General features: G+C 36.1%; 1 protein-coding gene across 1 annotated transcript in view; it reads left to right on the top strand.

Annotated features, from left to right (window-relative positions):
- Positions 1–14,615, top strand: part of PDE3B (phosphodiesterase 3B) — a 92,498-nt gene that overhangs the window by 61,817 nt on the left and 16,066 nt on the right. Inside the window, exons 2-5 of the mRNA XM_086614174.1 lie at positions 6,302–6,352; positions 7,234–7,482; positions 11,206–11,348; positions 14,357–14,463. Coding sequence (XP_086470300.1) covers positions 6,302–6,352; positions 7,234–7,482; positions 11,206–11,348; positions 14,357–14,463 — 550 coding nt within the window. The remainder of the gene's footprint in view (positions 1–6,301; positions 6,353–7,233; positions 7,483–11,205; positions 11,349–14,356; positions 14,464–14,615) is intronic.

Genomic DNA, 14,615 nt, shown 5'->3' with positions numbered 1-14,615 from the left:
ATTCCAAAAATATACTATTTTTTTCCTGTCCCGTTTACTTTCACGGGAAGGTTTAGTGGGTGGAGAAATATCATCATGACTCTAAATGCCTTCAGTATCATATTGAATGCTTTTCCAAGTGCTGTATTTTGCCTTGATTACAATAATCTGCTCAAGTGGATGTTGTTTTGGCCTGCAAGTTTTCACAACAGAACCTTGTCTGTGTTATCTAAATAATGCTACCTCTACTTTGACGGAGTCATTCTTTGGTTGTGTCAACTTTAGTCTTACATTGAATACAACTTAACTACTTAAAAACGTACTGTTTTTCAAAATCTACCTTTTTAACACAGAGAGGGGGAAAAAATCCTAATAAATAAATAAATAAAACAATACTTCTAGGTTGTATACTGCTGTGTTTGTCTTTGTATCATTAAATTACATGGGTTTAAAAAGCTAATTGATTGTAAGCTGTTACAAAAAGACTAATTTAGAAATAAAAGCCATGAATCTAGCATCAGTCTTGTTTGAAAGGCATGGAAAAAAAAGGATATGTAATGTAACCTTTTTAATACTTTACAATAAATTAGTTTCTCATCTGGTTGTAGAATTTTGCTTTTGAATGAGGTGATTTTTTTCACAGAGTTGATTTCTGAATCAAGTTGCTATGGTGTTGGTTTCATTGTTTAGTTAATTCTATGCTTGGTTGCTATGGAAATACTTATTTACAGAGTTAATGCCTAATGGTGTCAAGCAGATGCTACTAGCAACTAGGAATCTTTTATATTTGATCAATGAAAGACTCGGTCAGAAGTAGAAACTCGTTTTTGTACTCATTTTTTCTCTATTAAAATTTTGGAGCGTGGAATGTGAATGGGTGGCGTCAAATAGGAGAGATTTTCTTTTCTTAACAGGCATTAAAGCACATGACGAATCTTTGAATAGTATCATAATTGAAACTAAAACTTCCCAGTTATCTAGTTTAGGCAATCAAACAGCGATGTTACAAATGTTAACATTCTGTATGGCCTTAGATGGTGTGTGCATTTCAGCTTAGGCTATGGAGCCTATTTACTAGTTATATTCCAGTTTTAAAACTCATTTTCAGATTTTTAAGCTCTGAAAGTTTTTTTTTGTAGCCATGTATTAGAAATCTCTGCATAAATTTATCCTTAGTATAACTTTGCACAAACACAAGTAATTCTTAAGTAGCTAAGATGATACTATATTTTGTAAGTTGAATTATTCTGAAAATACCATTGCACACTTATCTAGCCAAATATAGTTTGAGATAAGCATTAAAGTTTTTTTAAAAAGTTGTTTAAAAATGCGTAGTGTACTTTCATACTAATGTTAGTTGTTTATAACTTGAGAAAAATGAAACCCATAGACTTTTATTGCACTTAAACCTTTAGAAGTCTAAACCACTTCTCAAACATGAGTTTACCCAGATGGAGCTGTGACACTCATACAAAGAAGATCCAAAAGAACTCCACCCTCCATGGGATCAACTAGCTTCTGAAAGACACATCTGTCACAGGCCCTGGAAACACGGCTGCACTGTGATAGGAAAGATAGCTTTTTATACAGAAAAATAATTAAAACCAAAGAAAAACCCCTGAAGCTCTGCTGGCTTTCATTGACTGTCCTCCGCCATTTCTGATCTGGTTTTAGTTTATTTCAATTATAAGCTTCTTAGAGGAGCAATTTTTTCCTTTTTCTTTGTAAACATTAGTATTGCTTTTACCTGTTGCTGTTTGAACTATCAGCTGTGTTAGGGGAGGCTGCATGTTCCTAAGGCTGACTATTACTGTTACCTTGTGTACTTTTTAAACTAATGTTTCTGATGTTGCTAACAACACCTGCTTTGCAAAAGTGCCGTCCTTCAGTTTTGGCAATTCTTGGGTTGATACTCAACAATCAGGGCCTTTGTTGCTTGCTTTCCGCCCGTGCCCCCCCCAGTGAACAGATGGATTACAAATAGCGTCTGATAAGTTGATTATAAAATTCTTGTGTTCAAATTGCATGGTAATTCCTCTGGAGTATATGGAAATACTGTTTTAATTGTTTGAGAAAATATAAACAAAGAGTAATATCTGATGCTTACTGTCGATTGTAAGTTCTCTCTGTTGATACTCCCAGGCTGTTTTGAGTGACATGTTTCAGTTTGGCCTAAACCCATCACTGGCTGATGGCAGCCAAACCGGAAAAGGTCACTTGTACTTAATGTACTTAATGGGTTTTTGTGAGCTGGCTTGTCTTCTGACTGTGTTGAAATTTATTTCATAGGCTCAATAGATTCAGTTATTGTAGTTAAATGTAATACAGTCCCCGACTGTTGAAGAACAAGACATGGTACTGTGTTATGTGTGGGTTTTTTTTGTTTTGTTTGGGTTTGGTTTGGTTTGATTTGTTTTTTATTAACTGCCCTTCAAAACCCTGATCAGGTTGACAGCCTTGTATAAAACCAGGAAAGTGTGATCATTGCTCATTGGATGAGCTGGGAAACTCTGGGGTTAGAGTTCCGATATGAGAACTTTTCCTCCAAGCCAGCTGGTAGTTTGGTACACGTGGTTATGGGGGAAAGGCTATGCATTCTCACCTTGAGAAGTTCATCTGCGATATCGGAGTGAGCCCACTGCAGTTTTATCTTCAGAGGAGCTCTCAAGATGTGTGCTTGCTGTGATGTTGGCACTGACAATGGATGCTTAAAAGCCAAAGTGTGTGAGTTGCTAAGCAGAGGTTTAAGTTGTAGCTTGAAACTTTTGTGACTCAAGTCCCTTCTAGATCAGGTGTTTTTTGTTGGAGGAGGCGAGGAAAAATGTTATGTGCGGTGGATTACAAAATCTTGGCATTACAGAGTACAGATCTTTCTGCAACAAGTCTTATGGTTGCAAAATCAAAATTTGCTGAGGCTCTGCCTAAGGCCTGTTTTAAGGTCTGTTGGTCTGTTCACATTAAGTCAAAATAAACTGTATCCTTTTTACTCCTGTTGTAAGATTAATGGAGCTCTGGGAATACTTTGTAACTTTTGTTGATGATCCACAGTAATTAATCAAAGCTTTGACTGCCAAACTCTCAACTGAAATAATGCCAAAAATGCTGCTCTTTTACTATTCCAGATTTAACTTGCAAGGCGTGGAGTAAGGCTAATTAAACTAAGTCTGGCAGGTAGTGAGAAACGAAGCACAGCTTCCGTACAGTTAGTTTCTGAAGAGAATGGTAAAGAGTAAATTCTTCTTTAAACAGAGAAGTTTTCGTAAAGAAGCAGAATTTATCAGCTGCTGACCTTTAAAACCGTCACACAAACACCCCCTGCCTTGTCTCTCGCGCCATTTCCATTCTGCAGAAGGTCCGTTAAGGAAAATGCTCCCGGTTTCTGTTCCCTTCCCAAATTGCTGTTGTGGGGAGGCCTTCTGGCGCGGAGTGCCATCTGGTGGTGTCTCGTAAGCGCCCGGGGAGAGTAATCACTCTTTCATTGTGGACCTGAGCAGTTTAGAGATGTGCCAAGTTGTATTTACTATGGAAAACTGTTCATAGTGATCTACGTGTGTTCTATTGTGCTTAGTAGAAGCCATTGCTATTTTATGCCTAAAATTTTCGTCAACTCATTTGAACTACTTCGATGTTTTGCACATGGAATGAGCCCTGAACACCTTACAGCTGATAATACAGGCTGTGGTAGCCTGCTAGCTGTGTTAGTACATGACACCTGTCTTCTCTCAGGACATACGACTTCTAATTAATGGTGACGTATACTGAATTTTAAAAAAGAATCTGTTGGCAACATACAGGAAAACTTACGTTCTATTTATTTCAAAACTTTTCAGTTTCTTTACTGTGAAACTGAGATCAGTGGAGAAGCTTAAATGACAACAGGAAATTTTCAGTCATGAATCCTATATGTGAAATTCTTCATCTAAGTAAAATTGTGTATAAAATGATGCTCTGCCATTTAAAATATCAAACCATTATTTGCATTGGAAGTAGATTTTGCATGAGCTGTGCACGTTATTTTACCTTGTGTGTGCTGGGTGAGTACGGGACATGAGATACAGCAGTAACACTTGCCATGGAGTGTTTTCTGCCTCTGCAACTTTTAATCTGTTTCTCTACTTTAGCAGGGTTAAAGCCAAAAGGAAGGTTTTGAACTTTTTTAGTCATGTAGATTGACTCCTGAAATTATAGCAGTATAGCTTATGTGAGTACATCTGTACACCACAGCTCCCAGCAGCTTAAAGGTTGAATAAAGCAGGCTGCGTCAGTAAAAGCAGTTGCAGTTAAAGGTTTGGTACAGAAGTGTTCTGGAGTTAGCAAGAGTATAGGTATTTTATTAAGATCTCATTTCCAACAAATAAATAAAATTAGCTAACATACCACATGTTTAAAAGACAAATAAAATATTAGAAGAGCTGGGGGAAGGGAAACCTTTTGTGTCCCCTAATGGAGGCTGCAAGATTGCAAGCAAGCTGACGCAGCTTCGTGGACCATGAGTATCAAAGGTTGCTAATACAACTAACAAAACTCATGTGGACATCTGATCTTTGTTGCTGGTTGCTTCACTTCAAAACTCAGTGAAGCACATTAACGCAATCTCTGTGTCCAACCTGAGGAGAACAGAATGAAACCAAAAGATATACCTATGTTTTATACAGTAAATAAATGTTGGTCTGAAAAGAGAAACCTGAGAATGAAGAAAAAAAAACAACCAACCCCCTTCCCCCTAAAAAAAAAACTCAAAAAAAAAAAACCCAACAAAAAACCAACCTGCTCAGATAGACAGCTCATTCTGATTTGTTACAGAAGAAAAACCCCATCATGTTTACAGTGATAATGCTAAAACCAAACGCATCACACAAAATGGATATGGCCAGATAGCGTTGGTAGTTATCTTAATGCTTATCACTGACACGCTAACAGTCATCTCATATGTTTAGGTTTGTTTTTTTTTTTTTTTTTAAATGATGAATGAGGAGGTGGTATCTAGATGAATCACTTAAACAAAACCCTCAAATTCTTAAATTCTTAACGCTTGGTTTAGATCTGTGTGCTTTACACAATGAGACCTTCTAATACAGCATCACTTACTACCAGTTTAAGCACATGCTTAATGATAGATCTCTTTACTTTTCATAGCAAGTGGATGTCATGACTATTAATTAACATGGTTTAATGGTATCTCTATGAAGATAACAGAAGAGAAAAAGAGCCTTTGAGTGCTGCCCTTGCCTGGGTACTGCTGACACGTCGGCCTGTGTTTCTTTATCAATGCTTTCTGCACCTTCTGCTGGACAAATGCCAGCCTGGAACATTGTGTTTCCTCCATGAAAGAGCTGTTAGTCTTAGAGGAACAAAACTAAATCTAGTTCTCACCTATAAAAATAAGCAGAAAAACTTACAGGACTACAGAATATGAACTACCAAGTTGGGTATGGGCACTTTGCTTGTGCTCTGTAGCTATGGAAAAGAGGGGAAAAAAAGGGTTGTCTTTATATTTGTTTCATTTGTGAATGCATGTTCTGCAAATCAATTCATTTATCAGGGAATAATTAGAACCTGTCACAGACTGAACACTGTTGAAACATAACCGACATCTGAATTTCATTACTTGAATGTTGTTTATATTTTTTGTCAGTGTAGAAGAAAAATTAAGTGAGTGCTGTTGACGCACTTGAAGCCGATAGCATCTTCAGATTGTGTTGCTGACGTTCTTTTGTGGGTTTGGTGGGTTTTGTGAAGTTATTCAGAACATGTAGATTTGTAACCGTATTCAAGCAAAACCTAACTCCTGCAAGAAAATGGTTTTAAAATTACGGATTTTTAACCTGAGATATTGGGGAGCTTTTTGCCCTTTTAAAAAAATACATTGTAGAAAGTACTACATTAACATAATTTATTTACAAAATTTTAACTGTTTTAATGGTTCTGGAAAGAAAAAAAAATCATAAAATATATTGGAGGTTTTAGGATAGATTTGCTTTTATAAGTTGAGGTGAATAGAAGCAGGAAAGCATTGTCACCACCTAATTTAGTGTACATGTTAAATGATTTATAAACAATCCGGAAATATCGAAATAAGGCCATATAATAATTCTATCAAGACACCTCTGTTGCATGCCATTTCTTTAAACTCTGCTTTGAGACTTTTACTATGTTAGCATTAACTGAGAAAATGTCCTAAGTTACATCTAAAAACATGAAGGGAAGAGCATTTTATTTTACATCACATAATCAAGATTTATTCCATTGTTGTTTTTCAGCATTAATATGTTACCTATTACTGTTCTCTCTTTTTTTTTGTTTTTTTTGTTTTCCTTTACAGATGATACTTTGGGATTGGGATTTGAAGCAATGGTACAAACCCTATTACCAGGTCAGTGTGTTGTGAATCTAATTAATCTTTTGTTAAATGTGATTGAGTACAGAGTTCACTGTAAACGATCAGATTTCGATTTTTATATTGATGTTTTATTTACCTAAGTTGTCCTAGTGCATTCTAGCTCCATGTAGCAGAGACTTGATATTTAGCAGTTCTGGCCAAGTTGACAGGTATCTACTTTCTGTGCTGTATATGAGAACAGTCTCAAACTTAAGATGGGAGTGGTTTGGGTTTTTTTTTAAATATCTACTGGCATGAGATTAGGGAGTGATTCCCCAGCAATGTCACCAAAATCAGGTCTACCAGGTTCTCACTTTTTTTCCTGATTGCTTGTTTTTCTCACTCTCTCTTGTATCAGTGGTGGCATCTAGTCAACTATTGCTGTTCCTGTTCAGAGATTCGTGCCAAATAAATCTAATCACTTTTTTTGACAGAATAGTTAGGATTTGTTTCAGTAGAATCAGCATAAATAAAGGTAATGAGGCTGTGGGACTTGCAACTCTATAAGGGGCTTATAACAGTTTGCCCACCAAAATTTCTGTTGATATTATTGGAGGAGATAGAATACTAAGTTTAATTTTGAGACAAAGTAAGGAAAAATTGAGATTAAAAAATTGGCACCAGATCTTTATTTTAAATAGAGAAAAAGAAACAGAAAGCTATTGTTGAATTCTGAAATATTTTTTGTGTGCCAAAACCCCACAAAAACTGGTGTCTGAATATGTCTATATGTGTGTATTTTCTTTAAAAGAAAAATACATTGCATTGATTTTTTTTTTTTTTAATTTGCGATGTATAAGATGCTTATTTAAAACTTGGAATACTGTGAAATGTTTTGACATGTTAATAGTTTGCAACATTTCCATCTATTCTAGAATGCTGGCAGTGGAAGTGGAGTTGATCTTTCAGTACTAAATGAGGCTCGAAGCATGCTAACAGACCTCCTGACTGACCCATCCCTTCCACCACAAGTGATTTCTTCCCTTCAAAGCATTAATAGTTTGATTGGTGCTTTCTCAGGCACATGCAGGCCAAAGGCTAGTCCGTTCACACCATTTCCTGGTTTCTTCCCCTGTCCTGAAATAGAGGATCCTGCCGAAAAAGGAGATCGAAAGCTGCTCAAGGTCAAATGACTTTAATTTTCATTTATACACGTGTGTTGCAATTTAAAAAAAAAAATATCAGGGAATATTCATCTGGGGAGAATGCTCCTGTATGGACAGCAGCTTCTTCATCGAGTACCTATGAATTAGGTTTAAGGTCAAAAGACAGCAGCTGTGAAAACGCGTTGAATGAAATGTATATAGGTACCAAAACACAAATTCAAGTGGTAGATGGATAGGCAGGTAAAAGCACTGGTCTGCATTCTGAATAGATGATTCCCTGAAATAAACACAGGGTTAAAAAAACTAAAAGCAAGTATGAAATAAAGATGTTATATTCTCATGATAATGCACAAACAGAGCTGTTCTTGATTCTCCCATGTTCTTGATCTAGTAATTACTGTCAGTGTGACTTTTTTCCAAGGAAATTTACTCTTGTGAACATGAAACTAGCCATCAGACAGAAGCAAATCAACTATGTAAAAGGAAAAATATTTCTTCTTCCTGTGCAGCACATCATGTTATGGGACCAGTGTGTAAATCTACTGTTGCTTCTCCGTTATCTAGGGTAAATAAGTGAGTGAAAGCAAGAATGTATTTACTATATGACGTGTTATGGAACGTGGTGGAAAAGCATTCAAATACATAAACTCAGCGGCAGTGCACCAGAACTAATAATTCTAGAGTAGCCCAGTATTGACAGCTTGAGGCTGTTTATTGTGGAGGCTGATCTGGGATGTCTCAGCCCTGTAGTTGATTCCATTTCCAGGCAGTGGGCAGTCTGGCCCAAATGGATCAACTCGTTGGCTTACTTTGAAGCCAGACAAACTACCTCAAGCCAGATTCGGCCTGTGGAATGTCTATTGGGAACCACTGTGAAGACAAATTCTTTTGGGGAAAAGCTCAGTGTCTACAGATTACTCTGGGAAAGATCCTGCAGCATCGTTGCAGTATGTCACATGGACATCTGCAGAAATCACTTGGGTGGGGAGCATAATCATTTGGCGTATATTTTTCTTAGTGGATTTTTTTAAAAAACTGCTAAGGATTGGTATACCAATGTGAAAACTATAATTTACATGAATGCATAACTTATCATTTTTGAAATTTCTATATAGCTAGTCAGAATATTTTTAATTTCATTTTTTGAAATGAAAAATATTCATTGCTGAAGACTGGTTATAAATATTATGGTAGATTGAAATATTATGTTTTTTCACAGCTGTTCTCTTTTCCTCCTTCCTAAAAGTAAAATTTGCTACTCTTCCTTTAAGTTTGGGATTTTTCCTGTATATTAATTCACTTGGTAGATAAAATATCATTCATGTCACCATCATTCAATGAATGTTTGACTTCAGTACATTAGGGGTAAGCCAGAAGATCTCTGTCGATGTATGTTACTCTAAGAAAGAAAAAGATTTCTCTTTCTTTCAGAAACCAAGTAAGTCAGCACAAAATCTAGATTATGACACACCAAAGAAAATCATAAGATAGTTCTTCAAAATGAGATCTCTCAGACTATATTGAAAGGTTCCCATTCTCTCTTTCCCTGATTTGGAATATGAAAGATCTCCTCCGTATTTCAAACAAGTTGTTTCTTTGAGGATTATGACATCTTTATTTCTCTTCCCTGACTGACTTCCAAAGTGCATCCAGTTATAATTTTTTTTTTTCTTTTGATGGGTAACTGACTGTTCTCTTTGGTAGGAAAAAAAAAAAAGAAAAAAAACACAAGGAAAAGAAAGAAACTGAAAGTGGGCTTAAGATATAGGACTAGTAGTAACTGGTTATCTCAGACTAACTCTTCACTCTCAGTTCCTTGGTATTCAGCAACTTGAAAAGCATAAACTGCCCCGTTGGTGCTATTCACTGATCAGTTTCTTTAAATTCCTAAAAAAGAAAAAGGAAATCTCAGGGCTACCCTGCAATAGAAAGACTTTTCACTTCCATCATGGCAGAATTGTCCCCAGATTTCCTAGAGTGTGACACTAGAATGCTTGCCCAGTTGGTGGATTTCTGATGTTATCAACAGTCATGGTTTTAACTGTTTTCACACATTAAGCCAGTAAAAGTTATCTAGGCAGCCACTAGAATATCCACATCCTTTGTCTCCTGGCCTTGTTATTGCTGATAACTGAAAGTCTTTTCATAATAGCTTTTATTTCTGGCACAGAAATAAAATGTTTAATCTTGTTCCCAGAGCAACTTTTCTCCTCTGTGTAGTGACAGAGAAGTTCATTGTAGCCTGAGAGCACTATCACTGCGTGATAGCACACCGAATATGCTCCTCTGGTTCCCTTTCTAGTAGGGTTGGTTAAGGACTACTGCACGTTTCTGTGGGCGATATGGTGGTCGTCTTCTGCCTGTCCGGTTCCACCTTTCTGGCTGTGACTGCAGCTTTGCAGCAAAGCCAACAGAGTCAAGGTACCTCCCATATCAAAGACTCAAATCAGTCTGATTTTTCGGAGTAAGAGACTACTTTTTTATGTCAACACTATTGTAGTTTTTTGAAATATGTAATAGCTTTGTGAGTAAAGTATGATCTTTGACCACCTGAGGAAGATTAAAATTGCAAACTCATTATTTCTGCCAGACTTTGGAAGTGGTAGTATCCAAGGGTCACTTGTCCTCACACATGACCCTGCAGACTTTACTCAATACTGCAAATATTGCTTTGGATTTTTTTTTGTTTTAAACATTTTTTCCAGGCATCCTTTTTACTTCACAAGCTCTGATTACATGCATCTGTATTATGCAGAAGAATCTTCCTCCCCTGCCCCTCGACTTCCTCCATTGAATGGCCAACTCTAGAGATGGATTAAGAAGTGGATTGTGGATTGAATGCAATCGGAGAGGAGATTTTTTTTTTTTAATTTGTTTAAAATACAATTTATAGGTGTGCAATGGTTGCAGATATGCCAGAGCTGGCTTTTGAGTTTCAGTTCAGTGACCCAATCCTTTCTATTAGGTAAATTCTACTACTTGCTGTTTAAACATGGATATACGTCTCTGGGGATATTTCAGTAAGGCAGAGCTAATAAATCCTGAGTTATTTCGCTACAGGACTGTTCGAGTGCTGTTGCCCTGCTTTGCAGAGGACTTTCTTCAAGTACCATGGTGATTCCCAGTTTTTGGGCTGCAGTGTGCCTAAACTAACAGAGCTTCCAGGCTGGGAACGGTGAGGTGCCTGAGAAACTTCCCAGGTGCTGTGAGGCTGGTATGGAATCAGAGAGGGAGCCTTGATGGACCAGAACTGACCCCGTGCATTGTGCATCACCCTTTTGACAAATTCCACATTACTCGCACTGTCAATATTTACTTCTGACTTATCAAAATCTCAGGCTATCCTGAGAGCTGGAATGCTGACACTGCAGTCATATGATTGGGATGTGTAGAAAAAGGATCCGTAATCCTACAGCAACTGACTATCTCTAGAAGATCTCCATTTTTAAAAACTCTGAAGAGTCATTGTTGAACCACATGGATTTCAGAGTACAAGTATCTTGACATATTTTAATTTGGGGAAAGAAAAAAAGAGAAATGAAAAATAATTATTCCTAGTAAGAAAAATAATTTGATTTCATCTTTTTTACGTTCTTGAGCAATAAGAGTGAATGTAAGATACCATACTTACTATTTCACTACAAAAAAATTAACAATAATTAGTCTTCACGAACAATAAATAAAATTTTAATGTCTGTTTTTAATTATATAGGTTTTAACCATGGTTAAATTACTCAACAGGGATTAAATAGCAGGAATAGCCTGCCAACACCACAGCTGAGACGAGCTTCAGGAGTTTCTGGCATTCCACCTTTAGAATCAACATCATCTAGATGGGAACGGAATAACAGCAAGAGATCTCACCAGGAATATAACACATCAAGGTAAGCATTTAACCTCTTGGAACTTGGCAATGGAAGAATTTAATGTAAAATCTTGTGAATTAAATCTTCAAATTCTGCCAGCATAAACAGGAAAATGTTTCAAGTTAATTATAGCCTATACTTTTGTCACTCTGATCTCAATTAGAAATCAGGTCATTTTGAGGTTGAATTGCATGCTCTGGCATCATACGTAAGCCTGTGTATCAGTTTTAGTAGGAAGTGGAAAAAAAAAAGTCCAACATACATGATTGCAAAACAAGCTAGTTTAACCTCTAAACTTTACTGACTTCCTCCTCTTCCTCTTTTTTACCTAAAATATGCATCGCATTCCAACTTCCACATACCCCAAAATTTGTTTTCTATTAAAAAGATGATAGAACTTTCATTCGGTAGCCACTGTTCTGTGTTTTGCAACATTTATGATTCCTACAGTCATCAAGCAAGCGGTAATGTAGATTAAGAAAGAAATCTCTTCGCTACTTGTTAGTCAATATGGTGCAAATAAAGCTTTTATTTCCAGAATTAAGATTACATTTTAAATTAAGATTAAAATAAATTTATTTTTTTATGTTGTGTGTGAGTGAAACTCACTTTGCGCAATACCTTGCAAGAAAAGTACAACAGATGTTTGAAATTATGTTGCAGCTTACATACGTTAAAACGTGTGTGATTTTTTTTTTTAATATACTTGATATCTCTAAAGACTGAGGTCATAAAGTAAGTATAATAGATGCATTTTTTTTAAAGAAAACATGTTACACTGATAACTGATAATTACTAGGTGGATGAAAGTTTATATACACACATCCAACAATTTATTTATCAATATTATTTTTAATTTCAAAGGGAACCATTTAAATAATTTGGCACTTGTCAGTGGCTTTTTCCCCTTGAATAAAATATACTCCTCAAGTTTTTACATAGTGAAACTTCATTGTGGTTTGTGTATGAAATATAATTGAAGGTACTTGTAGCAGTAGTAGTTTAAAGATTATATTTTCATGCTGATTTGGTTATCGGTGTTTGAAAGAATCTCCCCAGTTATAACCACTGGAAATAACTAGAGACCAGAGAAATCGCTTTAAACTTACAAACTGTGGGACTTCAGTTTGGGGCTCAGCACTTTTGGTGCAGACACGGTGTATGATTACAGAGGGTTTCCTTACAGCTTTGGGCTTACTGACCAAAGAACCTACTCAAGCTCACCCAATTAAGAGCAGCAATGTGGAAAACGCCCTCACTCATACTGCATCACCTTTGAATTGTCCCTTGACCCTGATGACTGCCGCTTCTAGTTAGTCATGCTCCCCTGCCCTGCTCCCACCCACCCCCATACAGCCCTAGAATATGTGTTCGGTTTTTGTGGTTTGTGTCCTGCTCTTCAGACTTCTTTCCAGCTCTTGCACTGTCTTTGTCTTCTTGCATCTTCCAGTGATTGTTATTATCAGGTTTCCTTTAACTTCTGATACATAATCATCTCAAAATCCCCCATAGGTGCTTACCTTACAGATAAGGTTAGATGAAATAGATGAATTAGCATAGCTGTTCCTGCTGCCAAAAGAGGCAGCCCTGCATTCCTAGAGCACTTTCTGCCATTGGCTCTGGCTCTTGAGTCAGCCCCTTAAATTGTCAGAAAAATAATAGCAGTAAAAAGAGTTTTTCCTGCTTTGGGGAGCTGATTCAGCCCAATAAAGGACCCAATGAATGTTAGAAGAGAAGCAAGGAGGAGCAGGCTAATAGTACAAAGGGAGAGTGAAACAGCAAACTGCTCACTAGGAGGAAAGCTTATCAAAAATCAAAAGTTTTTTTTACATACAATGACTTCTTTCAACTGAATTCTAGCAGAGTTCAGAAAGATAAGATATTACACAGTGGTACAATAAATTAATATTTTGATTAATATTTTGATTATCAACCACAACATTTGATTTAATGTTCCAGAATCTTTTTCCTTCCATTCATCCATCCAGTGTTCAAAAGCAACTCATGAGAGCTGCTGTTTTATTTGCATGCAAATTCTTGATTTGGTTTCTCGTTCAAACACTGGGTCAAGATGAACTAACCTTGCTGAATATATAGTGTTCTTATATGAAATAGTGATGTAGCATTAATACTGAAAAGTTCAGTCTATCCCAGTCATCAACCCAAACACTTTTTTAAGGTTGCCTAACACGTCAGCATCAGACTTCAGAAGAATGAACATGTGTTTTTTATTTAACTAATTTTTTTAAAAATTTGCCTTTAAAGAAATGATGGGAGATCACGTATTATTTCTGTGTTTGACTTTTGTTTGAAATCTGATTAAACAAGGTTAAATCTGTTTTGGTAGATACTGTTTTCCCATACTGAAATGAAGTAATTAGTTTTACATTTTCACTTTAAAGTACACGTATACAGTTATTTTTAATTGCGTATTGCGTTTTTCTTTACTAAAGGAAATATACGATTGGAATTTTGGAGTGCAATTTCATGCCTAGAACAGCAGATGGCATAATTCAACAATCGAGTTTAACAATGTTGCTACGGAAGTAGGATATGATTTTATGTCAAAACAGCTTTAGTTTTAAGATTATAATAAATAAAATGATTAATTAAAAATGCAAAATTGTTTTGAAAAGCAAGCTGTGACTGTGTAAGATTGTCATGGTATTTCCAAAGTAACCAATCTTTAAATATTCTTGGATCTGTTAGAAAACAACCTGCTTTGTTGAAACATTCAAGAAAAGCAAATACCATGTTAGAAAGTAAAACCTGAATACGCTTACTGTGTCATTTTAGGACTGCATAAACTTTTCTGTTGCTTTCACCCAGTACCCAGCAGTTTTTATTCCATACATTTAACAATATTGTCTAGCTGATCTTGAATTCGACTTCTTTGTAGTATTCTCTTTTTCTTGGATAGTGGTGGACATTTACCAGGGCAATCTGGCTGTTTTATAAGCATTTTATTTAATGAAAATGGAAGACAAGACGGGAAAGAAAAAAAAATCTTACTGTTTTATTTTCAGCCAAGGATCTCATTCAAATGGGTCTTTTGGTGCAAACTTGCTGACAATACCAAAACAAAGATCATCTTCTATGACATTGACTCATCATATAGGTCCCAGACGAGCAGGTAAGATTGTGCAATTTGTATAGTTTAGTGGCAGGATGCTGAGGTAGTAGTTCTACATCATGTATTACAATTGTTTTTTTCTCATGTAAATGTAGTACTAATACAACATCAGCACGTTGCATACTTTAAAAAAATATTTTATTTTTAATCTG

Source organism: Tauraco erythrolophus, chromosome 6 (assembly GCF_009769465.1).
Source record: "Tauraco erythrolophus isolate bTauEry1 chromosome 6, bTauEry1.pri, whole genome shotgun sequence".
NCBI classification, from domain to species: domain Eukaryota; kingdom Metazoa; phylum Chordata; class Aves; order Musophagiformes; family Musophagidae; genus Tauraco; species Tauraco erythrolophus.
This window is presented reverse-complemented; position numbering and strand designations above follow the sequence as displayed.